The sequence below is a fragment of the Crocuta crocuta genome, unplaced genomic scaffold, assembly GCF_008692635.1.
Source record: "Crocuta crocuta isolate KB4526 unplaced genomic scaffold, BGI_CrCroc_1.0 scaffold139, whole genome shotgun sequence".
In the NCBI taxonomy this organism is placed as follows: domain Eukaryota; kingdom Metazoa; phylum Chordata; class Mammalia; order Carnivora; family Hyaenidae; genus Crocuta; species Crocuta crocuta.
In genome coordinates this window covers 2,434,760-2,460,298 of record NW_027533258.1, presented here as the reverse complement: position 1 = coordinate 2,460,298, position 25,539 = coordinate 2,434,760, and the positions used below count along the sequence as shown (strand labels likewise).

At 38.8% G+C, this 25,539-nt stretch overlaps 1 protein-coding gene across 2 annotated transcripts in view; it reads left to right on the top strand.

Annotated features, from left to right (window-relative positions):
- The window catches only part of AKAP10 (A-kinase anchoring protein 10), a 72,762-nt gene that overhangs the window by 39,779 nt on the left and 7,444 nt on the right, over positions 1-25,539 (top strand). The window contains exons 5-14 of one of the 2 annotated variants that reach the window (XM_077746807.1): positions 593-691; positions 5,686-5,770; positions 6,582-6,705; positions 7,737-7,873; positions 10,343-10,487; positions 12,680-12,853; positions 15,426-15,535; positions 18,530-18,612; positions 22,246-22,298; positions 22,959-23,054. In XM_077746807.1, the coding sequence (XP_077602933.1) occupies positions 593-691; positions 5,686-5,770; positions 6,582-6,705; positions 7,737-7,873; positions 10,343-10,487; positions 12,680-12,853; positions 15,426-15,535; positions 18,530-18,612; positions 22,246-22,298; positions 22,959-23,054 (1,106 nt within the window). The remainder of the gene's footprint in view (positions 1-592; positions 692-5,685; positions 5,771-6,581; positions 6,706-7,736; positions 7,874-10,342; positions 10,488-12,679; positions 12,854-15,425; positions 15,536-18,529; positions 18,613-22,245; positions 22,299-22,958; positions 23,055-25,539) is intronic. The other variant, XR_013330862.1, reaches the window with a different exon arrangement.

Genomic DNA, 25,539 nt, shown 5'->3' with positions numbered 1-25,539 from the left:
ATTTATTTTTGAGAGAGAGACACAGAGTGCAAGCAGGGGAGGGGCAGAGAGAGGGAGACACAGAATCCAAAGCAGGCTCCGGGCTCTGAGCCGTCAGCACGGAGCTGGACCTCACGAACTACGAGATCATGACCTAAGCTGAAGTCATTGACGCCCAACTGACTGAGCCACCCACGCGCCCCATTTTGTAAAATATTTTAAGTGTGGATTTATAAATAATGTTGGAGCTCTTGCTGTTAACATTGCTGTGCAAGTCCCTCGACTTGAGATTTTGGAGAAGAGACGTGGAAAGAGACCATGCATAAATAATTGCTATTAAGGAGCATTCGGTTAGTTTAGATGAGGAGTAGGGGGCGGGACTCACGTCTTCTGAATTAACTTCTCTGTTTCACAGACCAGTGAAGAAGCAACATTGTTTTGTCCCATACCTATTTTTATATGTATTTATATTTGTAATAAACATGGATGTATTTGTGTGTGTGCACGCACACGCTTGGGCATACAGCAGACAGCCCTGCTGTTCAAGATTATAGTCCATTCCTGGTCCAGGTTGCACTTTGAGTTTTGAAGTTGTCACCTTCTTCCCTTGCAGGTATAGAACAAGATGCAGTGAATACTTTTACCAAATATATATCTCCAGATGCTGCTAAACCAATACCGATTACAGAAGCAATGAGAAATGACATCATAGGTAAGCAGTGCTCAAAGCTATGGCCAAAAAAATGCCTAGTTTTGGTTATTAAGAGAATCTTTTATGAACATGAAATTCAACATATCCCTTCTTAATCTGTTTTCAGAGTACTTTATTATATCATTTGTAGCTCACTTAAAAATTTTCTCTTAATAGGTAAGACACAAATTCTTAGACTTTGGCTCAAATAACAACAGCACCAAAAACAATAGTGGCACTCAAAAATACTGAGTTCTTACTGTNGCGAGATCATGACCTAAGCGAAGGTCAGACGCTTAACCGACTAAGCCACCCAGGCGCCCCAGCATTGTAAGAAGTTTCTAACCTTCTAAAAACCTGCAGTTATAAATACAGTTACTATTTTATAAATGAGGAGTCTGAAGCACAAAGAGGGTAAGTTATTTGCCCACAGGTAAATCAGACACAGCAGAGTCTGGATTTGAAAATAGACCACTACACGGGCACCCGGAGGGCTCAGTCGGTTAACCTCCCGACTTTGGCTCAGGTCATGATCTTGCGGTCCATGCGTTCGAGCCCTGCCTCAGGCCCTTGTGCTGACAGCTCAGAGCCTGGAGCCTGCTTGGGATTCTGTGTCTCCCTCTCTCTGCCCCTCCCCTGCTCATGCCCTGTCTCTCTCTATTTCTCTCTCTCTTAAAAATAAAAACATTTAAAAAGGGGGGGGAGGGGGGTTATGCCACTACACATTGACTGGTATGCTACTTGGCAATGTTTTTCATACTGTAAATTCAGCCCAGTCTCCTCATAACCACACCCTCCTGCCAAAAAAAACCTAGAATAGAAAAATCAAAGTGCTTCACGGTAGTAAGAGCAAACCTTATTTCAGGAAATTGTTTTCATCATATATTCATGTATGTATGTATATACTGTGTCATGTAAATCTATTTGTCTCTCTGTAGGTCGTAGTAAAAAAAAAAAGTTTTTACTGCATTGTATCAGAAGGACCTTAGAAGCACCTGTAATCACAGATGAAAGGGGTTTGTTTATTCATTAAACAAGTATTATATTCCCATCAAGTCCTGATACTGAGTTTTCTATTTTTATTACAGAAACTTCATATTTTTGATTTATGAAATCTAGCATATTATTCTTCTCCTTGCAGATTCTTCCCAGCATGGGGCTCTTTCATTCTTCACCATGGATACTTTGCATTCATTCATTATTGGAGACAGCAAAACCTTTCCCTGTCTAGGCTGTGGGTCTTAATTTGGCCGCCACGCCTCCCAGTGAATAGCTCTTGGCTGTTTTGGGGCTTGTCAGATGCCTCCCATTGTTTTCCTTTTCCTCCCACACAGACACTCTCCTACAGGCCTTGTGGCTGTTGGGTGTTTGTCCCCATTTGCTTGTATTTTGAGCTTTCACCCAGTTCTGTTGCAAATGTTGTCCTTGGATTTTGTCCTTTCTATGCAGTTCCTCTGTTTTTATGTGGGGATTTGTCTCAGCTATCTTCCACACTTCTCTAGACCAGCATTTCCTGTGCAGTAATACAACTGGGGTGTGCTAGCTGATTAGAATTTGGCTGTTTGAGGAATTGATTGACTAGTGATTCCTTTGGGGATTTGTTTGTAGTAGTGAATAACCAAACTATACAGGGGTAGGGGAGAAAAGAGGGATGGGGCTCAAATAAAATATTTAAAAATGAAATATCACTTCTTCAATTCTTTTTTTATTCCTTTTCTTTATCAAATTAATGATATAATCCCATGAGGGGAAAAAAATCTTTTGAAGTATAAGTTGATAACATTTAGTGATCAAGAGATCTGAGAAAGTTAAAATGTTAATCACCTATGTTTTTAGACCGTTTTTCCTCTTTGAACCTCATTCTTCTGAATCCTAGCCCATTTTCTACTCTTTCAGTTAGAATATTCTTTTTTTTTTTTTTTTTAATGTTTGCTTATTTTTGAGAGAGAGACAGCAAAAGGGAGGAGCGGAAAGAGAGGGAGACACTGAATCCAAAGCAGGTTGCAGGCTCTGAGCTGTCAGCACAGAGCCCGACGCGGGGTTGAACTCAGGAGCCATGAGATCATGACCTGAGCTCAAGTCAGATGCTCCACTGACTGAGCCACCCAGGCGCCCCTGGAATATTCTAATACAGCTCTACTTCGAGTACATTACAGCTGGAAGAAGTCTGCACTTGAGCTGTTACTATGTATCCCACCTGCCTAGTTTTGTTGTAAATTTTATCCATGGCTTTCTGATATTGCTGGCTCATTACTCCCTGTTTATATGGGGACTCGAAAAACCCCAAAACTGTGCTGCCACTGCCTCCTTCATCTTCTGTAAGTCCTTGAAGTGGTAGAATTTTAAAAATATTTTGAAGGTACAGCTGATAGATTTTGCTGATGGTTTGAAATTGAGAAGTGTGAGAGGGAAAAAGGAATTAAGCGTGACTTCATGTTTGTTTGTTTGTTTGTTTTTTAAACCTTAATAATGGGACACCTGGCTGGCTGTCGGTTGAATTTACATTCAACTCTTGATTTCAGCTCAGGCCATGATCCCAGGGTCGTGGGATCAAGCCTTGCTTTGGGCTCCGTGTGGGGCTTGGAGCCTGCTTGAGATTCTCTCTCCTTTTCCCTCTGCCCCTCTCCCCTGCTTGCTCGCTCGCTTGCTTGCTCATCTGCTCTTACTCTCAAATAAACAAACCTGAATAACTAAGGAATGGAATTGCCATTTATAAGATGAGAGAGATTATGAGGGTAATGGTTTAGGGAGGAAATCAGGAGTTTGGGTTTTCACTAAATGGCGAATGTCAAGTATGCAGTTGGATATCTGCACTAGGAGTTCATGAAAGAGGTCTAGGTTGAAGATATGTGTTTAGAAGTCATCAGCCTATATAGATGGTTTAGAGCCATGGATAACATTACCCTCGAAGTATGATGAGTGAAGACGAAGAGGTCTAAGCACTGAGTTCTGGGACAGACCTAATATTTACAAGTCTGGTGGGTGAGGAAGAACTAGCAGAGATTCAGAAGTAACAGCCATAAAGGAGGCCCTGCTTTATCAACTCTGTCTCAGGACAGTAGTTCTTTTCTGGAAGCCAAGTGAAAAAATGTTTCTGGGAGTAAAGGAGTGATCAAAGGTGCGTTAAATCCTCCTGAGAGGTTAAGTAAGATGAGTACTAGGAATGGAAGGGACTTGCCAACTCTGTGGTTAAGTCTTATTTTCGCGGGACCACTAGAGATGGAAACTTAATCGGAGGAGTCTTGGAATAGAAGGTGGAGTGGAGACAGCAAGTATGAGCAACTCTTTGAGGCATCTTGCTCCAAAGATAAATTGGAAGGGGATAGTAAGTCAAGAACCAATGGTTTGTGTTTCTGTGATGATGTGTTATACGCACATAAGGTATAGCACGCAAGCAAGTTCGTATGTGTAGCGTAAAGACAGACCATATAGCTGATGAATATGAGACAGCAGCAAAGAAGCAATACAGGAGGCTGAGGGAACAGTTGCTGTAAGAAAGAAATCTTGAGGCAAGAGGAAAGGGTCCGGTGCTCAAATGCAGAGTGTGTGGGTAGAGGTGCAGGCGAGTTGTTAGATGTGGTGAGAGGTGATGGAAATAATTTTCGGATTGCTTCTGTTTTCTTAATGAAGTAGGAAGCAAAGTAATCAGCAAAGAGAATTAGAAGAGGCATTAAGATGTTTACCGAGAGGGAAGATGTGTGTTGCCCGGCAGACTATGAGAGTAAATGGCCCAGGAAAGTGTAGTATGATCCTTGGATTTTCATTAAGGTCCACTAAGGTCATGAACTTCAAATGAAACCAGCCATCATGGGCAGGAGGGTTTCAGCCATGTTTGATGGCTGGCTAACCAGCTTACTGACTTGCTGCAGTTTACTTAGGCAATTCCTAATTGTTGCACATTTTATGTTTCTAACAATTAACATTTTGCTAAACTTTTTTACAGATAAACCTTTTTACAAATCCATAACTCTTTAGGTTGCAGTCTTAGAATTGCTCATGGAAAGGGCATGTTTATTTTTAAAGGTTATGCTAGAAACTGCCAGAATGCCCTCCGAAAAAGTATATACCAGTATTTTCTGGCTAACGCTAGTGTTCGTTTTCCTACGTCCTTGCTCAGGCAAGGCAGTGTAGTGTGACACAATTACACACATGCATTGTTTTAACAATTTTGTCCCAGTTTGCTAGATAAAAGGTGGGGTGCCTCGTTATTCTAATTTGTAGTTATATTTATTTGATTACTGGTGAGCATGCATATTTTTGCATATTGGTCACTTGATAATTTGTTCTTTTTTAAAAATTTATTTTTTTTATTGATCTCTACACCCAACATGAGGCTTGAACTCATAACCCCGAGATAAGAGTGTCATGCTCTTCTGACTGAGGCACCCCTGTCTCTGTTCTTTTGTAAACTGTCTTTTCATGTCTCTACTCATTTTTCTTTCAGGACATTTCTTACTAGTTTATAGGAGCTCTTGATATACGAATGATAATAATCTGTCACATACAGAGTAAACTGTCATTCATGCTGTGAATTTTTTGCATCAGTTTGCCATTTTGTTTTGGAGGTGTTCTAATGTATAAAAATTAATTTTAGGGGCGCCTGCGTGGCTCAGTCGGTTGGTTAAGTGTCCGACTTCGGCTCAGGTCATGATCTCCCGGTTCGTGGGTTCGAGCCCCGCGTCAGGCTCTGTGCTGGCAGCTAGCTCAGAGCCTGGAGCCGATTTCAGATTCTGTATCTCCCTCTCTCTCTGACCCTTCCCTGCTCATGCTGTCTCTCTCTCAGAAATAAAGAAAACATTTTAAAAATTTTGTTCTTAAATTAATGTTGTTTAATCTTTCAATTTCTGCTTGTGTATATATGCTTAGAAGAAAGACCTTCCCTACCCCAAGGTTAGCTGTGCATTCTTAGCTCCATTTAAAACTTCCTGGTTCGTATGCCTTTACCTTTATCTCTTTGATTCACAGAGGTGTGTAGTTTGGATTTAGTAGAAATGTATTTACCATTTCTCTTACAGCCAAGATCTGTGGAGAAGATGGACAGGTGGACCCTAACTGTTTCGTGGTGGCACAGTCCACCGTCTTCCGTGCAATGGAGCAAGAGTAAGTGAATTATACACTTTACCGTTTGCATTTTCTGAATTTGGGTTCATGCAACTAAAAATGAACTATCTTTGAGGACTTACGTATTTTTAACATTTATGGGATCTTGGAGGCATACTCATGCTCTAAAACTACCTTGGTCAGTGGTGCCTTTTAAATATAAATTGTGTGAACTCTTAAAAATAAAACACGTGTTCATTTTTAATGTTAATTTTTCCTAAGTTAAAAGAATTTGTTTTTAATTCTGAAGTCATTTGGGGGTGATGTGGGTGTAGTGTGACTGTTAGAATTGGTTTATTTATTTAAACAATGCATGTGTTCAGGTGGATATCCTATCTGTCAGTGCATGCTTTAGGCCTAATGGATACTATTAGTACTAAATCCACATAGATTTATTGAAACAGCCTCCAAAGTTGTTGTTGTTTTTAATTATTGCTGCATGCCCTTAAAAAAAAAAATCTATGTATTGATTCATTTAGTATGTCTGAAAAGAGTGCTCTGTGCAAGGCACAGTTAGATACACTGCCTGCTTTGAAGAAAATTAGAGCCTAATAAGAGAAATAGGGCATGTTCTTTGGTTACTGTGATACGAGGTAGCATGTGTCACATATCAGAGGAAAACTACAAAGCCACAGGAGGTGGGAGAGGTTATTTCCAGGTGTGGGAACCAGGAACGACACCAGGGGAAGGGAGGTAGTGTGGACCTTGGCTTTTAAGATACAGGAGGCACAGAATGGAAAGAGTATGTTTTTCCCCGTTAAGCTCTTTCCTTGGTCGTTCCCTCAAACTTTCCCTTTTTGTCCATGTGCAGGCACTTTAGTGAGTTTCTGCGAAGTCACCATTTCTGTAAATACCAGATTGAAGTGCTGACCAGCGGAACTGTTTACCTGGCTGACATTCTCTTCTGTGAGTCAGCCCTCTTTTATTTCTCTGAGGTAAAGTCTGCATTTCCTTTCACACTCTGTTAGAGCATTCCACCTCTGAACTAGAAATGCCGGGGCCCCCTCTAGAGAAAATAACATGGAAGAGACACATTATTTCCAAAAAGATCATTTGGAGTGACATAATACTGTTTTAAGATATATCTAATGGCAAGGGTACTTTGATGGCCTATTAGATTACGTAGAACGTGAAAATTCAGTGTAAAATAACTCTAATTTCGAAAACCTGAATTAAATATCTTAGAAGAGAATGCATATTTTTGATTATTTGGAGCTGTTTTAAAAACCACAGCTTTGGTGCATGATTCCAGTGCACACATATTTGCAGACCAGACTTCAGAAGAGAGAAAGAAAAGTAGCAGATTTTTTCCCTACTATCATCCCTTTCACTTTAGACATTGGGTAGGATTTCTCAAGCAATGAGTATGTTAATCTCTTTGAAGCATACAGTTTAGTGTAATGGCATTTGTTCGGCTTCAGCAAATGACCCTTAAGTAGAGATAAGAGGACTTCCAGGCTCACAAAGCAGAACTCCAATATACACTCGCACTCTGCCTCTCCCAAGAATAGAGCCCGTTCGGTTGATCTGCTTTCTCACTCCCTCGTTTGCCGTCAGCTTAAGTCCAGCATTTGTTCCGGTTACTATGGCTACACGGAGTGATGGAAATGATCAGGTATAAAAGATTTGGTCTGGTTAGTTTACTTTGTGTATGTTTGCCAGTGAGGGACCACTAATCATCTTGACCGTGATTTTTATTCCAGTTCACTTAAGTGTGTATCCGGCAGTGTGGTTGGTTTTTTGGTTAGTTTTTGGTGTTTTCCCTACAAGAATGGCTTTAAGCTTTTCAATCTCAAATAACTATAAGCTGCTGAATGGTGTTAACTGAACAAGTCAATCTGTTTTTGTTTTTTTGTTGTGTGTGTGTGTGTGTCTCCTGTATTTTAATGGCTGGACTTAGAGATTAGAGATGGTGAGATAAATCTGTTTATGGTCTTTTTTTCTCCTTTTGTATTTTCCTTCCTAGTACATGGAGAAAGAGGATGCAGTGAATATCTTACAGTTCTGGTTGGCGGCAGATAACTTCCAGTCTCAGCTTGCTGCCAAGAAGGGCCAGTATGATGGACAGGAGGCACAGAATGACGCCATGATTTTATATGACAAGTGAGTTTTATTGATGTATTTAGTGTTTGGCAAATATTTATTATTTGATAGGTACTTGGGAAATAAAGATGAATGAATTCAGTCTTTGCTGTCAAGGAGCTCACAGGGAGTAGCATAACAGCTACTTTTCACATAGTGTGTATAAAGTTTTAGGATTCTTAGAGTAAAAGTTTTCTGTTGGGGGAACGGGAGATCTGTGTTGGCAAGAAGGTTGATGGTGGTGGAGTTCAGGGAGGGTTTCATAGAAGAAAGGTTAGAATTGGATCCTGAAGAACAAATTGAAATTTGCTAGCCAGAGAAGGCGGAAAAGAACATTCTAGGCAGAGGGATTGGCACAAGCAAAGTCAGAGAAACTTAGGGGAATGTGGCACTTTCAGGGAACTTGAGTTTGAGTAAGTAAAACTTGGGTAGGGAATATAAGCAGAAATGGGGGCGCCTTAGCTCAGTCGGTTAAGCTTCCGACTCTTGATTTTGAATAGGTCATGATCTCACAGTCAGATGATTGAGCCCCGCAGTGGGCTCTGCACTAGGTGAGGAGCCTGCTTGAGAGTCTGTCCCTCCCCTTCCTTCTGCCCTTCCACATGCACATGCACATGCACACACTCTCTCCCTCTCTAAAAAATAAAAAGATGAAACTAATTGCAATATATTAAAAAGGGTCTTGACTCTGTATGGATGAATTATATTTTGTGGTGCAGGTCTGCTCAGCCAGGTTCATAATTAATGAATAATAGGTTTTTAACTTTTTGTCCCTGAAAATGAGAGGATGGCAAAATCTTACAGTGAACAGAACTGAGAACATCTGGTCAGTTAAGTGATAAGGTGATGGCCACCGCTCATACTCTGTTCATTTAATTTTCATTTAATTTTCTTTAATCTGTAAAGAAAAGTAATACGCTCTTTGTATCCAGAAGCAACTGCTAAAAGGTTAACTTGACAGTAGAGGAGAATCCATGGGCTGTCGGTTGGGAGAGAGCTGAGCGCATCTAGGTCAGTGGTTCTTGAACATTGCTTCGCAAGTTCCTGCTGGGCTGTCTGTCTGAGAATCACCTGGGAGCTTGTTAAAAATAGGCTTCTGGTCCTTCTCTCTGAGAGATTCTGATTCAGCATGTTTGAGGTATGACCCGGGAATGTTTATTTTTAGATGATTCCCCAGACGGTGCTGATAAATAGCCAGATTAGGGAATCTAGTCCGATTTTCCCGTTTTGCAGATAAGAAAATGAAGGCCCAGAGAGGTAGTGACTTTCTCAAAGTCACAGGGCGAGTTAATGGCAGAACTTAGGCTGGAATACAGCTCTTAATGTTTGCTCATTGTTTATTTTAGTAGAATATATTTGTGGGAAAATTATCTAAGAAATATTATTACATGGATGTTGAAATGGCAGATGTTTACAATTAGAAATTTGGTCTGGGGTGCTCTAAAGTTCAAATCATGGAGGAGTATTTACCAACTTACTCATTACAAGGTGGGAGACTAAGTGTCTGTTAAGAAAAGCCTGATAAAAAATATATATATGTCTATTTGTTTATGCTGGGACAGAAGAGTGGCACCAGGAGTAAGACCCTGGCTGGAGGTCAGTAACCCCAGAGAGCCAAGAGTCTCCTATCCTTCTGGATCCCATTGTCACATTGGGAGCCCTTTGTAAATGAAGATTACTGTATGGCATCCAGTTTGCAGTCATTTTGCCAGCTTCATTGGGCCAAATTTCATTTTACCAATCCCTGTTTGTTTTTATATCTTACGTATATTATGTATGTAACATCACAGTCCTACCTAATCGGTCTTTCTGTGTTTGTATCACAGACTGGATTTAAGATGCTGTTTTTCTTTTAATCCTCCTTTTGGTATCCACTTTACAATCCGCTTACTAAAACACTAGTTTTGCATTCTATCTTAAGAAGTTAGAAATCTTTAAGGTATCATTTACTACTTTTCCTTTCTGCGCCCAAGCATCAAGGCATATTATTCTATCCACATACATCAAATCCACCTGCTTCACCCTCACTGTTCTTTTATTTTGAATTCCTACTTGTATATTACTTGTGTCTCTTAGTTATGATGGTGTGTTCTCATTGTGTCCTATGCAGAGATCTTTTCTGCTCCCTTTCCAGGGGAAATAACTGTGTCTTAACTTCCTTTAAGTCCATTTCTCTCTCCCAAGTGCTGAACAGAGAATGGGCACCCAGCCAGTGTGTGTGATTGATTGATTGCTTTGTCTCAGTTGTGGCCTGACACTCGGAAAACTTAAACAAGAACTAGGGACGATGGAAGGAGATAATAGAAAGGTAGCAAGTTGACTTTAGGGCCATTGGAATAAAGGTTGCAGCACAGCTGTGAGCCAGTTCTAGAGCCCTAGGTCTGCAGGCTGAACCAAGTAGCTGCATAGACGATTCTCTAGTGTGGGTACCAGAAGTTGCTCATCCCGCCGGTGGACTTTGGTTTTACTTTGGCTGTCTTTGTTCCATAGGTACTTCTCCCTCCAAGCCACACATCCTCTTGGATTTGATGATGTTGTGCGATTAGAAATCGAATCTAATATCTGCAGGGAAGGTGGGCCACTCCCTAACTGTTTCACAACTCCGTTACGTCAGGCCTGGACGACCATGGAGAAGGTAACCAAGAACTTCAAAAATATTAAAACAGCAAGACGTTTTTACTGGTGAAACCCAGAAAACATAACACAGGAAAACCCAAATATTACAAAACAGTGGAAAATTGAAGCAGTGGAGCATAGTGATTAAGAGCAGAGGCTTTGACTCTGACTTGGTATGTATTCATCTTAACCTTTATAGGCTGAGTGACCTCAGGCAGTTACTGAAATTCTTTAATGCCATTTTCCTCATCTATAAAATGGAGATAATACGGATACTTACCTCAGAGTTATTTTAAGGATAAAAATGAGGTAAGCTGTATGCAGTTATTACTAACATTATGCCTGACACATGGTAAGCATTAAAAAATGTTAATGGCTATTACTACTGTTGTTATTATCATATTTTCAAAAATAATTAGTATTATTGGGTGAAGTTAGCTTAGGGGTGTTCCAAATATCTCATCAATATCCGTCAGTGGATCTAGAGCGCTAGTTTTGTGTATCATAACTTATGGGGTGTCATTAATGGCTTATTAATAATAAGGTGTTGGAATTTGTGAATGATTTATTCTAATGAGCTGGTACAGATTTTGCCAGGAATTGCACAGAGCCTGGATAAGCCCATGAGGTTCTGTTGCTTCTGTATGTTGTGTGTATCTAGGCGGAAAAGGGTTAAGTAAGCACTGTTAAATAATACGACACATAAAAACTGAATTTCAGGAACATGGAAGAGTTACATATAATAATCAAATCATTAAAATCTAGTGGTAAACTGAGTAGAGTATCAGTTACTGCCCAGGGATCATTTTTTAATTAAATTAAATGAAATTGAAATCTTTGATCTTAAAGGAAAAGTTCCAAATCTGTGTCATGTAAAGAATGTAAGCTTTCTGGGTAAGAAAGAAAATTAAAATACACAGAAAAATAGAATGTAAAAATATTTCGTGTAAAATTTGTATATGTAAAAGAACTTAACACTAAGTTTAAGAATACTATCAAGTAGATAAATGGGAAAAAGACATGGATGGTTCATTCATCACTACTTTGAGAATTTCTGTGCTAGGTATTGGTGTTTCGGAGGTAAATGAAGAAACGTGGGCTCTGCCCTCCTGGAGCTCTGGCTATAAAGAAGGTGCACAGTAAACAGGCGCAGGTTAAAAACACGTGAAGTGCACAGTCATGTGCTAAGTGCAGTGAAGAAACAGTTGGTGATAGGAAATGCCAGTAATAAACATGGGAGCTTATTCAGCATCATTAATAATTTTTAAGTGCAAATAAAAATATCCATCTATCATTAGGCATTTATTTAACAATGGCCTGGAAAAACACAATCCAGTGTTGGAAAGCCTGTGTCAAAACAGACACCTGGACCATTTGCAACTACGTGGATGGAACTAGAGGGTATGATGCTAAGTGAAATCAGTCAGTTGGGGAAAAATACCCTGTGACTACACTTATATGAGGACTCGAAGATACAAAACAGATGAACTTAAGGGAAGAGAAGCAAAAATAATAAAAAACAGGGAGGGAGACAAAACATAAGAGACTCTTTAAATATACAGAACAAACTGAGGGTTGCTGGAGAGGTTGTTAAGAGGAGGGATGGAATAAATGGCTAAGGGGGCATTAAGAAATCTATTCCTGAAATCGTTGCACCATATGCTAACTAACTTGGATGTAAGGTAAAAAATAAATAAATTATTAATTAAAAAAAAGACACCTTGATTATATTGCCAGTGATACAAATTAACAACATCCTTCCGAAGAGTAAATCAGCCATATATATCAAAGCTAGAATGTTCCGTGCTGTTTAACTCAATAGTCACACACCTGGCAACTTATCTTAAAGAAATCAGTTCAAAAGTAAACCACCAGTACATATGCAAAGACTTTAATATTTATAGCAAACCAGAGAAATGTAGTTCAGATTATATGCACTCCCTGAATATTTTCTGGTCACTAAGAAGTCTAAATATCAAGTCTATGTAATCGTTTTATGGCAAGTGTTTTTTGGGGGAAAAAAACCTATAAATTGTACTTACAGTTGTAGTCATATTGTAAACTGTGTACAAAGAGATAATACTTGGGAGTGTGGCAAGAAATAAAATCATTTGTGCCACCTGGTAGGACTGTGGGTAAAATATTGTTTGCAAATAAAATTTGAGTTGTATTTGATTTCAACTTTAAAAGAATGCTTGTCCTCTTTTTCAGGTCTTTTTGCCTGGCTTTTTATCCAGCAATCTTTATTATAAATATTTGAATGATCTCATCCATTCGGTTCGAGGAGATGAATTTCTGGGAGGGAATTTTGCACTGGCTGCTCATGGCTCTGTCGGCCCTCCTGACGACTCTCAGCCAGGCGGTTCCGACGGCTCAGCCACTCAGGTACGGACCGGTTTGCTCCTGCCGTTAGGAGAAAGCGTACACATCTTTTCCTTCTAATACCAGTGACAGATTCTGTCTGTAAGTTTTAGTTGCAGAAGAAACAAAGGAGAAAATAAAATTAGCCTACTTACTATATGTTCTAATCAGAGTATCTGTGGTGATTAACAGTATGTTATATTGTAAGGTATTACCCTGTTTCATTCAAGCCATTCTGTTCAACACTCCAGCTGTTGCTTTCAATAGTCAGATATTAGGCATTTATAGCCTCTGAAGAGCTATTTAGTGTAATTACTTGGGAAATTTTAGTAACTACATTTGGGATGCTTTTTTATAGAATAATTGAGTGAACGCCTAGATTTCTTAGTATTGTATTTCACTGAAGAGCTTTTCATTTTATTTTAAACTCTAGTGCCATTGTACATTTCCTCAACCTTTTTTGGTTTTTTAGAGTGCTTTCATGTATCAGATTTGATTCTCTCCAAAATTGCATGAAACGGGTTGTCCCCAAGAGAAGAATCTAGGGAGCTATTAAAAAAAAAGTTGACTGAATTTTTTCAAGTCACACTAAGTGTAAAGCCAGTGCAGTGTTCTTTGCCATAATGTAGCATAATTGTTTTCTCATTACACTGTTGACATAAATAAATAACACTTGAGATTTTTTGACACAGGGCCTTGGATAATTTTCTTAATTTATAAGACAGTACTATTTATTGCCATTAACAAGGCTCTCCCCAGGACTTTTCCTGCTGTTTAGGTTACCTGTTGAATGTGGTTGCCATTTTGTTTTTGATATAGGCTAGAATGTTTTGTTTTTATTTAGGCACTTAAAAGGTCTAGGTGTGATGACCGTAAAATATAGTTTTACATTGTTGGTTGAAGTATAATATATATACAGAAAACTCTTAGAACTATAAATAGCTTAAAGAATTTTCCTAAGCAGACCTAACCCATGTCTCCCAGTGTCCAGATCAGGAAACATAACGTTACCAGTATGTCACAAACTCTCTTGTGCTCCCTTCTAGTCACTGTCCTCCCTGCCAGGGTAGCTACTATCCTGATTTTGGTGGTGTGGGTTAGTGTTACCTGTTCAGTTATATAATTGAAATCATTTCTTACTATATTCTTTCTTTCCATTCTTTCTTTCATATAGCTTTATTAAAATAGAATATTTCCATTCATTGTACAATTGTACAAATATTGTACAATTTATCGTACATATCATACAATCACTCATTTATGTTACATGATTCAGTGGTGGTTAGTATATTCGTAGAGTTGCCTAACTGTCACCACAGCCAATTTAAAAGAGTTTCACCTAAGGTAAACACTGTGTGTCCTTTAACTACTACCCTACAAATGCTCCATTCCTCCAGCCCTAGGCTACTAGTAATCTACTTTCTGTCTCTATAGACTTGCCTCTTCTGGTAATTGGAACCATATGATATGTGGTCTTTTGTGACTGGCTTCTTTCACTTAGCGTGATGTTTTCAAGGTTCATCCACCTTTAGCATGTATCATAACGAGTCCTCTTTTATGACCAAATAACATTCCATTGTGCACACATGCCACATTTTGTTCTTCCATCAGTTGATGGACATTTGGGTTGGTTCTCTCTTTTGGTTATTATGAATAATGCTGCTATACAAGTTTTTGTGTGGATACTGGTTTTCATTTCTCTTGTGAGATACTACAATTCTACTTCTAGGTGCCTGCAGAAGTAGAATTGTTAGGGGCGCCTGGGTGGCTCAGTCAGTTAAGCCTCCAACTTCGGCCCAGGTCACGATCTCACGGTTTGTGGGTTCGAGCCCTGCGTCGGGCTCTGTGCTGTCAGCTAGCTCAGAGCCTGGAGCCTGCTTCTGATTCTGTGTCTCCCTCTTTCGCTGGCCCTCCCCTGCTCATGCTGTCTCTCTCTCTCTTAGAAATAAATTAAAAAAATTTTTTTTTAATTTTTTAAAGAATTAAAAAAAGTAGAATTGTTAGATCAAATGATCACTCTATTTAATTGTCTTAACTACCATTGCTTGGGCAACAAGTTTTGAAATCAGGAACTGAGAGTTTTTCAACTTAGTTCTTTTTTTTCAAGATTGCTTTGACTTGTTTTCAAGGCCCCTTGAGTTTTCACATGCGTTGAAGAATCAATCTGTCAATTTCTGTGAAGAAGCCAGCCAGGCCTCTGATAGGGGCTGTATTGACTCCATAGATCAGTTTGGGGCATATTGCCATCTTAACAAGATGTATTATTGTAATCCATTAAAACAGGATGCCTTTGACTTATTCAGATCTTTTGTAATTTCTTCCAATAACATTTTGTATTTTCAAGTATCCATTTGGTATTTCTTAAGCTTATTCTAAATATTTTATTGTTTTTTATACTATTATAAATGGAATTTTTATTATATCCATATTTTTATTGTAAACGTATAGAAGTACATTTTTTTAAATTGAGGTGAAATTCACCCAGCATAAAGTTAACTATCATAAAGTGTATAATTCAGTGACATTTAGTATATTCACAGTGTTGTACAGTATATTCCCAAATAATATACTGCCAATTTTACAATTTCTGTTGTAGTCCAGTATGAAAAAAGCCAGTGTTAAAATTCTGAAAAATTTTGATGAAGCGATAATTGTGGATGCTGCCAGTTTGGACCCAGAATCTTTGTATCAGCGGACATATGCAGGGTAAGCTTCGCTGAGTGTCTAAAATTGTATTTACAAGTCAGTTGACTTTTGCATCTTTTATTTTTCAGTTTAAAATTTTTTAAATCTGGGAGGACCTTGGTGGCTCAGTTGGTTAAGCATCTGACTTCAGCTCAGGTCATGATCTCGCTGTTAGAAGTTCAAGCCCCAAGTTGGGCTCTGTGCTGACAGCTCAGAGCCTGGAGCCTGCTTAGGATTTTGTGTCTCCCTCTCTCTCTGCCCCTCCCCTGCTCATGCTCTGTCTTTCTCTCAAATATAAATAAACATTTAAAAAGTTAAAATTTAGGGGCACCTGGTGGCTCAGTCAGTTAAGCATTCGACTTCGGCTCAGAGCCTAGAGCCTGCTTCCGATTCTGTGACTTCCCTCTCTCTCTGCCCTTCCCCCACTCATGATCTGTCTGTCTCTCAAAAATAAACATTTAAAAATTTTTAAAATATTTATAATATTTATTATAAATAAAATATATTATTTATTAAATTTTTAAAAAATTGTTTCTCATCTCTTATGTATCCAGCACTTAACTTATATAGAGTATGCAGTAGACCATGGTTAAGAGTAAAGGCTCAGGAGTGACTTGCAGCCTGTCAATTGCAAGATGTTTTACTTCCTTTGTGTATGTGTGTGTGTGTGTATAATAAATGTATTTTAACAGTATGTAAAATGGGTCAGAAATAGAGGAATAATGACTTTTCTTCATCTTTAAAGATAGCTTTCAGTTTTTGTTTTTTTTTATGGCTTTGGCATCTTCCTGAAATTTTTTCAAGGTAGACATATTTCTATCTGTCGGTACACTGCAAGCACATGTGAAATGACGACTTACTGGGAAGGTTAACCCTAAAATAAGAACCACCATGCCCCATGTGAACTAATCCATAGGCATCGCTGTTTCTTTTTCTTCTTTTAACTTTTATTCACAAATACATTAAGGTCCTATAAAAATTAAATGTGTAAATAAGGCTAATGTTCCCTTGACCACACATCATTGCTTATTCTCTCCCCTTCCTACTCAGGATAATCACTGTGACATTATACTATGTATTTTTTCTCGCTTGTTTTTATGTAGTTGATATTACACTCTTATTTGGTATCTTGTGCTTTCATTTGCAGTGAGTTTTGGAGACTTTTCTATATATAGTCTATTACAGTCTATATAAATCTATAGTCTATGCAGATTACCTCATTTTAACTATGTTGTAGTGTTCCATATAAAATATTAATTATAGCTCATAACTGTGGCCACTATTTGGCCCTTTGGGTATTGATGAATATTCAGGTTGTTTGGAATTTTTCACTGTTACACACGGAATGATGAAAGACTTCCTTTTATATACTTCCTTGTACCAAGAGGCAGATTTTTAAATTTTAATAGCTCTTAATCAGTTTACCTTTATTTTATTTTTTATTTTTTTGAGAGAGAGACAGCGTGCAAGTGAGCAAGGGGCACAGAGAGAGAGAGAATCCCACAGCAGTGGGGGAAGGACAGAGAGAAGCAGTGCTCACCCGAAATGGGGCTCGAGCTCACAAACCGTGAGATCATGACCTCAGTCAGATCTGACCCAAAATCAGATGCTTAATGACTGAGCCACCCAGGCACCTATTAAACTGTTTACCTTTAAAAGTAGCTCTAGGGGCACCTGGATGGCTCAGTCGATTAAGCATCTGACTTCGGCTCAGGTCATTATCTCATGGTTCATGGGTTCAAGCCCCGCATTGGGCTCTGTGCCAGCAGCTCAGAGCCTGGAGCCTGCTTCAGATTCTGTGTCTCCTTTCTCTGTGCCCCTTCCCTGCTCACTCACTGTCTCTCTCTCAAAAATAAACATTAAAAAAATTTTTTTAATAAATTAGCTATATACTTTGCATTCTTACCCCATGTTAATGACGATACTCATTTTCCCCACATCTTTGACACTAAATAACATCAGATATTTGTTTTTGTTTTTGTTTTTGTTTTACCAATTTGGATTATTATTTCTGAGATTAAGTTGCTTTTGGCATGTCTGTTGGTTGTTAAGGCTTTTCTTCTGTGAAGAGACTTTTATCTCCTTTTTACATTTTTCTGTCGTTCTTAGTGACTTGTTGGAATTCTTTATTTTTTTGAATATCCATTATTGATTAGTAGTATCTGTTAAATAAGGTCTTTCACTGTGTTTTTTGCCTTTTAACTTTGCTTTATATTATTATAGCTTTACAGCATGTAAATGCTTATATGTAGTATATAATGACTCTATGTCTATAATACACATTTTGGTGTAGGACAGGTTCCTACCTTTTTATCTCTTTTACAGAATTATCCTGGCTGTTCTTATGCCTTTTGTCTTCTGTATAAATTTTAGAATTGTGAGCTACCTATTAACCCATCATGCTTCATAAACCTTTCTGGGATTTAAAAAAAATTTTTTTTTATGTTTTATTTATTTCTGAGAGAGAGAGAGGGAGGTAGCATGAAGAGGGGAGGGTCAGAGAGAGAGGGAGATCCAGAACCTGAAACAGGCTCCAGGCTCTGAGCTAGTTGTCAGCACAGAGCCTGACGCAGGGCTCGAACCCACGAACTATGAGATCATGACCCGAGCTGAAGTAGGACGCTTAACCGACTGAGCCACCCAGGCGCCTCGGGGATTTTTTTTTTTTTAACATCTAATTTTTAATTTACATCCAAGTTAGTTAGCATATAGTGCAACAGTGATTTTAGGAGTAGATTCCTTAATGCCCCTTAGCCATTAAGCCCATTCCCCCTCCCTGTTTTCATCCTATTTTTGCTTCCCAAACCTTTCTGGGATTTTGAATGGAATTGCATTAAATTAAAGATTATTTTGCTTTCTTTAAGGGACAGTTCTATTTAAAATAAGCCTTGCTTTGAATAATATGACGCAGTATTTCTAGGTCTCTAGATTTAAATGAGATGCTCAAGAGTGGAATTTTTTTTTAATTTAATATTGCTTGTTAGAAATCATATTCTTCTTTTTGTACTTACTTAGGAAGATGACATTTGGAAGAGTAAGTGACTTGGGGCAATTCATCCGAGAATCTGAGCCTGAACCTGATGTAAAGAAATCAAAAGGTTTGTGGTGTTTTTATACTCCCCGTTAAGCCTTTTCTCACATTAGTTGGTGACTGTAAGTGAAGGATCAGTTAAGATTTAAATAGTTTATTTTATGAAATAATTGCCTTATCTCTCACCTTGTGTTTATAGTCACAGCTGAGTACAAGGGCTTTGTGTAATCACATCTCTGTACAGTCTCTCTGAATGAAAGGTATTGAACTTGCTTTACCATTCCAGAAAGCACATCTGCATGAAAAAATATTTGTCATTGTTTTATTTAAAATGGTAATACCCAGGGTGCCTGGGTGGCTCAGGCAGTTAAGCGTCTGACTTCAGCTCAGGCCATGATCTCACGGTTTGCGGGTTCAGGCCTGCATCCGCCTCCATGCTGATCGTGCGAAGCCTGCCTGGGATTCTCACCCCCTCTCTCTCCACTCCTCTCCAACTTGATCTTTCTCTCTCTCAAAATAAATAAACTTAAAAAAAAAAAATGGTGAGTACCCAGTCTAGGGTGCACTTAAGATTTATCTCGAGACCCTTTAATTCATTAGATTTCCTCTAATTTGCTTAAATTTATTATGAAACATATGTGGAAAATATGAAGAAGTTGAAATTCAAGTCCTTTGCTTAATTAACAGGAGAGTGTTCAGTCAATTGCAAGAGTTAAACACAGAAATGTGTTGACAAGTACCTCATTTGTGACTGATTCCAGCTTCTAGACCATTGGTTTACACATGGGAAGATTTTGAAAACTAGTGTGGATCCATTCACTTGAGATCTAGACATGTTTCAGTGTAATTGGATTGACAGCATTGTCTTGAGTAAAAGATACTAATTTGTAAGAAGAAAATGCTTCAGTGCCCGGATGTCTCGGTTGGTTGAGTGTCTGACCTTTGGTTTGGCTCAGGATCTGACCTTATATCAGGCTCTGTGCTGAAATTACAGAGTCTGCTTGGGATTCTCTCTCTGCTCTCTCTCTTACTCTCTCTGTCTCTCTCTCTCAAAGTAAATTTTAAAAAAGAAGAAAGTGTCTTTTTGATAAATGTGTTTAAAATAAAGAGCTATTATTAATCTTCCTATTTAATTTAATAAGACTGCACTCTTATGTTTGTTTGTTTTTGTTTTGTTTTTGTTTTTGTTTTTTTAAGTAAATTCTACCCCTGATGTGGGGCTCAAACTCACAACCCCAAGATCGAGAGTCAAACACTACCAACTGAGCCTGCCAGATGCCCTGTATTATGTTTATTTTTCAGTTCAGCTATTGTTTGAGTAATGAATCATCTTGATGTGGGTGAGCAATCTACTTTTGGGTCAGATACACACTGACAGAGTAAGCAAAAAAAATGGAACAATTGATGAAATCATTTAGACCCAGAAAGGACCTGTTACCTATCTTACCCTATTAGTTTATTTAAATAATTGATTTTATTTCCTAATTTGCCAGAGAAGCCTGAGGTACACAGTTGGGGAAAGTCTGAAGACTGACGGAAGTCTACACAGTTAACGCAGTAAATAAGTTTGTAGCACCTCCGTGCACTCCTGCGCATGGGGCAGGTTAGAACATAACAGTCCTGGGGCGCCTGGGTGGCTCAGTCAGTTAAGCGACNAACAGTCCTGCCATTAAGAACCTTAAAGTCTAGTAGTGTCTTTTATTGGGTGAAAAATGAGTACAAGGAAGAAGTGACTGGTAGCCTTGGAGCAGAGGAAATACTAGACAGCCTCTGGGGGGTATTGGCCAGCAAGGACTCTACACTGTTCTCAGGTAGCAAGACGTGATGACTCTTGATTTTGGCTCAGATCACAATCTCAGTTCAGGGGATCAAGCCCTGCATCGGGCTCAGGACTGGCAGTGCAGAGCCTGCTTGTGATTCTCTCTCCCTCTCTCTCTCTGCCCCTTCCCTGCTTGCACACTCTCCCCTTCTCTCAAAATAAATAGTAAACTTAAAAAAAAAAAAAAAAGGTAGGTGGAAAACAGACAAGCTCAATTTGGAACATGTTAAGTTTGAGAGACCTTAGGACAAGTTGTAAATACAAATTTTAATGCCCAAGGACAAGTTTTTTGATTATTTGCATTTTAAAGGACATTAGGGGCACCTGGGTGGCTCAGTCAGTTAAGCGTCCGACTTCGGCTCAGGTCATGATCTCACGGTTCGTGGGTTCGGGGCCCGTGTCGGGCTCTGTGCTGACAGTTAGCTCAGAGCCTGGAGCCTGTTTCAGATTCTGTATCTCCCTCTCTCTCTGACCCTCCCCTGCTCATGCTGTCTCAACCTCTCTCTCAAAAATAAATAATACATTTAAAAATTTGTTTTTAAAAATTTTAAAAAATAAAGGACATTAAAGCCTCGAGAGGGGATGAGAGGCCCCAAAGAAAACCTGCCAGAGGAGAAAAGAAGGCTGGAAATGGGGTCCAGGAGAAGTTCCGTGTTAAAAGGGCAGGTAATGCACAGAAAGGAGCCAAACATCTATTTTGAAAAGGAGAGAGGGTATTAAACATGTAGGAGACTGTCACCAGGTGACTCTTCGGGTTAGCCTGAAGAGAGAGCAGTGCACTGGGCAATTCAACAGCCATTTGAGACTTTAGGCAGAGTGTGTAATGTTGTAGCTTTGACTAGTTGGCCGTAAAGTTGGACTAGACCAGCTAATACTAAAAATTATTAAGGGAAAGGATGCAGGCTTTATACTTTTCATGAATGCTTTGTATATAGTTCCAATCCAGTCGGCACCTTGCCTAAGAAACAACCTACCAATCACTTGGTGTAAGGCAGAGTTGGAAAGGAGCTTATTTGTGTTAATGAAAGGATAAGCTCCATATTTCATTAATGGACAAAGTAGCTAGTCTGTGTCTTGGTGATTTCTCAGCACCTGAGTATATACGAAGATAGGGTTGTGTGTATCTCCTGTTGGGTTGAGGTATGCTGTGGCCCAGGCAGAGCGTGGACATTTAAAACTCCGCTCTTAACCAGCCACTTTATACAGACCAGGGATTGAGCATGTGGCAGCATAATCTCTACTGGAAGCCCTTTTGTATAGGAGCTGGTCTAAAAAAATTGGGTATATAACCAGGAGATTGATACCTCCTGACATATTGCTAGACTCTTATCAAAAACCAAATCCTAGTCATGGTTTTCTTTTGCCCACTTAATGTTTGTTGAAAATCTAACACCAGATAATTGTTTTTCTTTTTTTCTTTTTTTTAATGTTTTTATTTTGAGAGAGAGACCGATCACGAGTGGGGAAGGGGCAGAGAGAGAGGGAAACACAGAATCTGAAACAGGCTTCAGGCTCTGAGCTGTCAGCACAGACCCCAGTGTGGGGCTTGAACTCGTGAACCATGAGATCATGACCTGAGCCGAAGTTGGATGCTTAACTGACTGAGCCACATAGACGCCCCAATAAATAGTTTCTTTTATCAAGTGAGGAGAATAGAAGAAAAGTCCAAAACTCTGAAACAGCCTTTCAAAAGTCTTTTGCAAGTTAAATACTTGCTAATGGAGATAATCAGTTTTGATTAATGGTAATATTCCGTAATGTTTTAAATGAGATTGTACAAAAAAAGAATACCCATTTCTGGAAGTAGCTTTCGAATAAGAGCACTTTTTTAGTGTAAAATTGTGCATGAAATATACATTCAATTTTGGTTTTGTTTACTAGGATCCATGTTCTCACAAGCTATGAAGAAATGGGTGCAAGGAAATACTGATGAGGTAAATTCTACTTTCAGTATCAGGAAATTCCTGTTTATAAGTGGCACCTTGTCTAAGTAAAGTTTCAGATTTTCTCTTTCCTTTCTTTCCTTACTTCCCACGTTTAAGCAGCATGGCACATCATTGCTTCCTTATCCAGGCTGTAACAAGAAATTGTTAGTATCTAACAGTTGGCATGTGGGGACAGTGAAGGGTTTTTTAGTTCAGAGATGCTAGAAACTGAAAAATACCAGTGCCTTCAGGTTTCCATCAGCCATCAGGCATCCGTAGAAACAAAACCTCAAATGTTTCTTTCCTCACTGTCTGTTTGCAGAAGAGGAGGCTTGCTTTTTTACTTGTTGGTTAAGTACGTTGAGAGACGTGAGAGATATGGGAAAAGAAAAATGTTTTGATCATCTAACATGAAAATAGTCATGATGTTGGGTACCCAGTAGCTGACCCTACAAGGCAGTGAACCAATAGCATGTTAATGTAGCATAGCCAGAGGGTGGCCCAGGTCCTTCCATACGTGGAATGTGCTTCTTATCCAAATAAGTAGAAATGATAAGCATATACAGTTGTGTTTAGAGCACTGATAATGTAAGTCTTGATTTTTCTAATGAACAACCATTATCAACAGTTTGAATTGTTTTTTTGTTTTGTTTTGTTTTTTAATTTTAGGCCCAAGAAGAGCTAGCTTGGAAGATTGCTAAAATGATAGTCAGTGATGTTATGCAACAGGCACAATATGATCAACCCTTAGAGAGGTCTACAAAGGTAAGGATGACTTGTGTTCTAAAGAGCTAAAAAGAATTAAATTCCAGATTTTAAAAATAAAAAAAGGACATAAGGGAGATTCTGCTTCTGCCTTTGAAGGATTAGCTGCTATAGAAACTGCCCTCTCATCATGAACAGCTAGAAAAAAACTAAATGAAAAAACTAGTTCCAGATATTGGACAATAGGCAGTAGTCTATAATCCATGAAAGAAGGGTAACATGGAGGTGATCTGTAGCTCGCTGCCCAGAAGCAGTTTCCAAAGTGCAGGGAGGGGAGACCTTAACAGAGTTCATAGTGTTGCTGAATTGAGGAGTTAGAAATCAAAGTTTGGATACCCTAAATTGGCTAGAAGTCATAGAGGAGGATACCACAAGATGAGCTTCATAGAAAGAAAGCTCCAGAGTTTCTCTCTTTACGAGAGGTCCCTTGAAGTGCTTGGCCAAATACTGATCTATACATGTATTGGGTGAAAGTGCCCATGGCCATGGAAAAAACTAACAAATTAATAAGCTGACCAATTCCTGAAACATGGGTTAGGAATAGATCACACCCCTACTGACCAATATGGACAGATCTTGTAGTGGACAAAGCATTGGGTAGTGGCCTCAGAAATATTATGCCTTACTACTGGAGCTAAATTAACCCTAGAGTATGGGGCAGTGGGGCACCTGGGTGACGCAGTCGTTTGAGCACTGACCCTTGATTTAGGCTCTGGTCATGATTTCATGGTTTGTGGTTTGAGCCCACATTGGGTTTTGTGCTGACAACATGGAGCCTGCTTGGAATTCTCTCCCTCTCTCTCTCTCTCTCTCTCTCTCTCTCTCTCTCTCTCTCTCCCCCTTTCTCTTTCTGCCCCTCCCTTGTGTGCACATGAACACTCTCTCTCTCAAAACAGATAGAAAATCTTTAAAAAAAACAAAAAGCCCTAGAGTAAAGCACCTTAACTAAACTTAAGAGCAACCTTGGAAAGGATCAAACTTCTCTGTAACAACTGCATGCCAGGACAAAGGCCAACCCGCTTTAAAGGAACACAATAAAATTCAGTATTCAGCAGTAGGAAAATAACAATGTCTGCCATCCACTGCATTACTAGGTATGCAAGGAAGCAGAAAAACTTGACCAGAAGAAAAACACGATCTATAGAAACCACATCTGAAAAAGTATTAAATACAAAAGAACTCAAGAAAAAGGGGGAAAAGAAAGAAAGAATCCATGGGACAAATAGAAGACAAATAGCAAGAAAGTAGGTTTAAATGAAATCCTGTTAATTATCACATCAAATATAAATAGTCTAAGTAGTTCAGTTGGAGATTGTCTGATTAAATAATGGCAGAACCCAATTAGATGTTATCTGTAAGAAGATGCTTTAAATATGAAGATTTAAAAGAATTAAAAAGTAAAAGGATGGAAAAGATATCTACCATCCAGACATTAACAAAAGTAATTTGGGCTGCCCATATTACCACAAGTCAGAGTAAACTTCAAAACAAGAAATATTACCAGACAAAAAGGACATTTTATATGATGAAAAGGTCAGTTGATCAAGAAGACGTCAAGTATCTTAAATGTTATGCATCCAACAACAGAGCTTAAAAACATGTAAAGCAAAAATTGATAGAACTACAAGAAAAAATACACTGATATTTCAACAGCTCTGTCCCAGTAATGGATAGAACAGGGGTTTTAGAAGACTTGAATAACAATGTCAACCAACTTGGCCTAAGTGACATGTAGAAAACAATGCATCCAGCAGCAGAGTACACATTCTTTTGGCCTACACATAGAACATTCACTGAGATATACCATATTCTGGGCCATAAAACAAGTTTCAGTAAATTTTGAAGGATTGAAGTCATACAGTCTGTTTTTTCACCACAAAAGAATTAAACAGGAAGTCAATTAGATAAAGATATGTAGAAAATTCCCCAAATATTTGGGAATTAAATAACATACTTCTAAGTTACCCATTAGTCAAAGAAGAAATCAAAATAGAGGTTAAGGGGCGCCTGGGTGGCTTAGTCGGTTAAGCGTCCGACTTTTGCTTAGGTCATGATCTCACGGTTCGTGGGTTTGAGCCCCGCGTCAGGCTCTGTGCTGACTGCCAGCTCAGAGCCTGGAGCCTGTTTCAGTCTGTGACTCCCTCTCTCTTTGACCCTCCCCTGCTCACGCTGTCTCTCTCTCTCTCTCTCTCCCCTAGAAATAAATAAAACATTTAAAAAAAAAAAAATTTCCAAATAGAGGTTAAAAATATCTTAGACTGAATTAAAATGAAAATACAACAAAGTATTTGTGGGATACTGGTAAAGCAGTTCTTAAAGGAAATTTATAGCATTAAATGTTTATATTATACAAGAAAAAAAGTCTCAGTCTTCTACCTTAAACTAAAAAATGAGTAAATTAAACCCAAAGAAAGCAGAAGGAAAGCAATAATAAAGTAAGAAGAATATAGGCAGACAATAGAGAAAAGTCAAAAGCTGGCTCTTT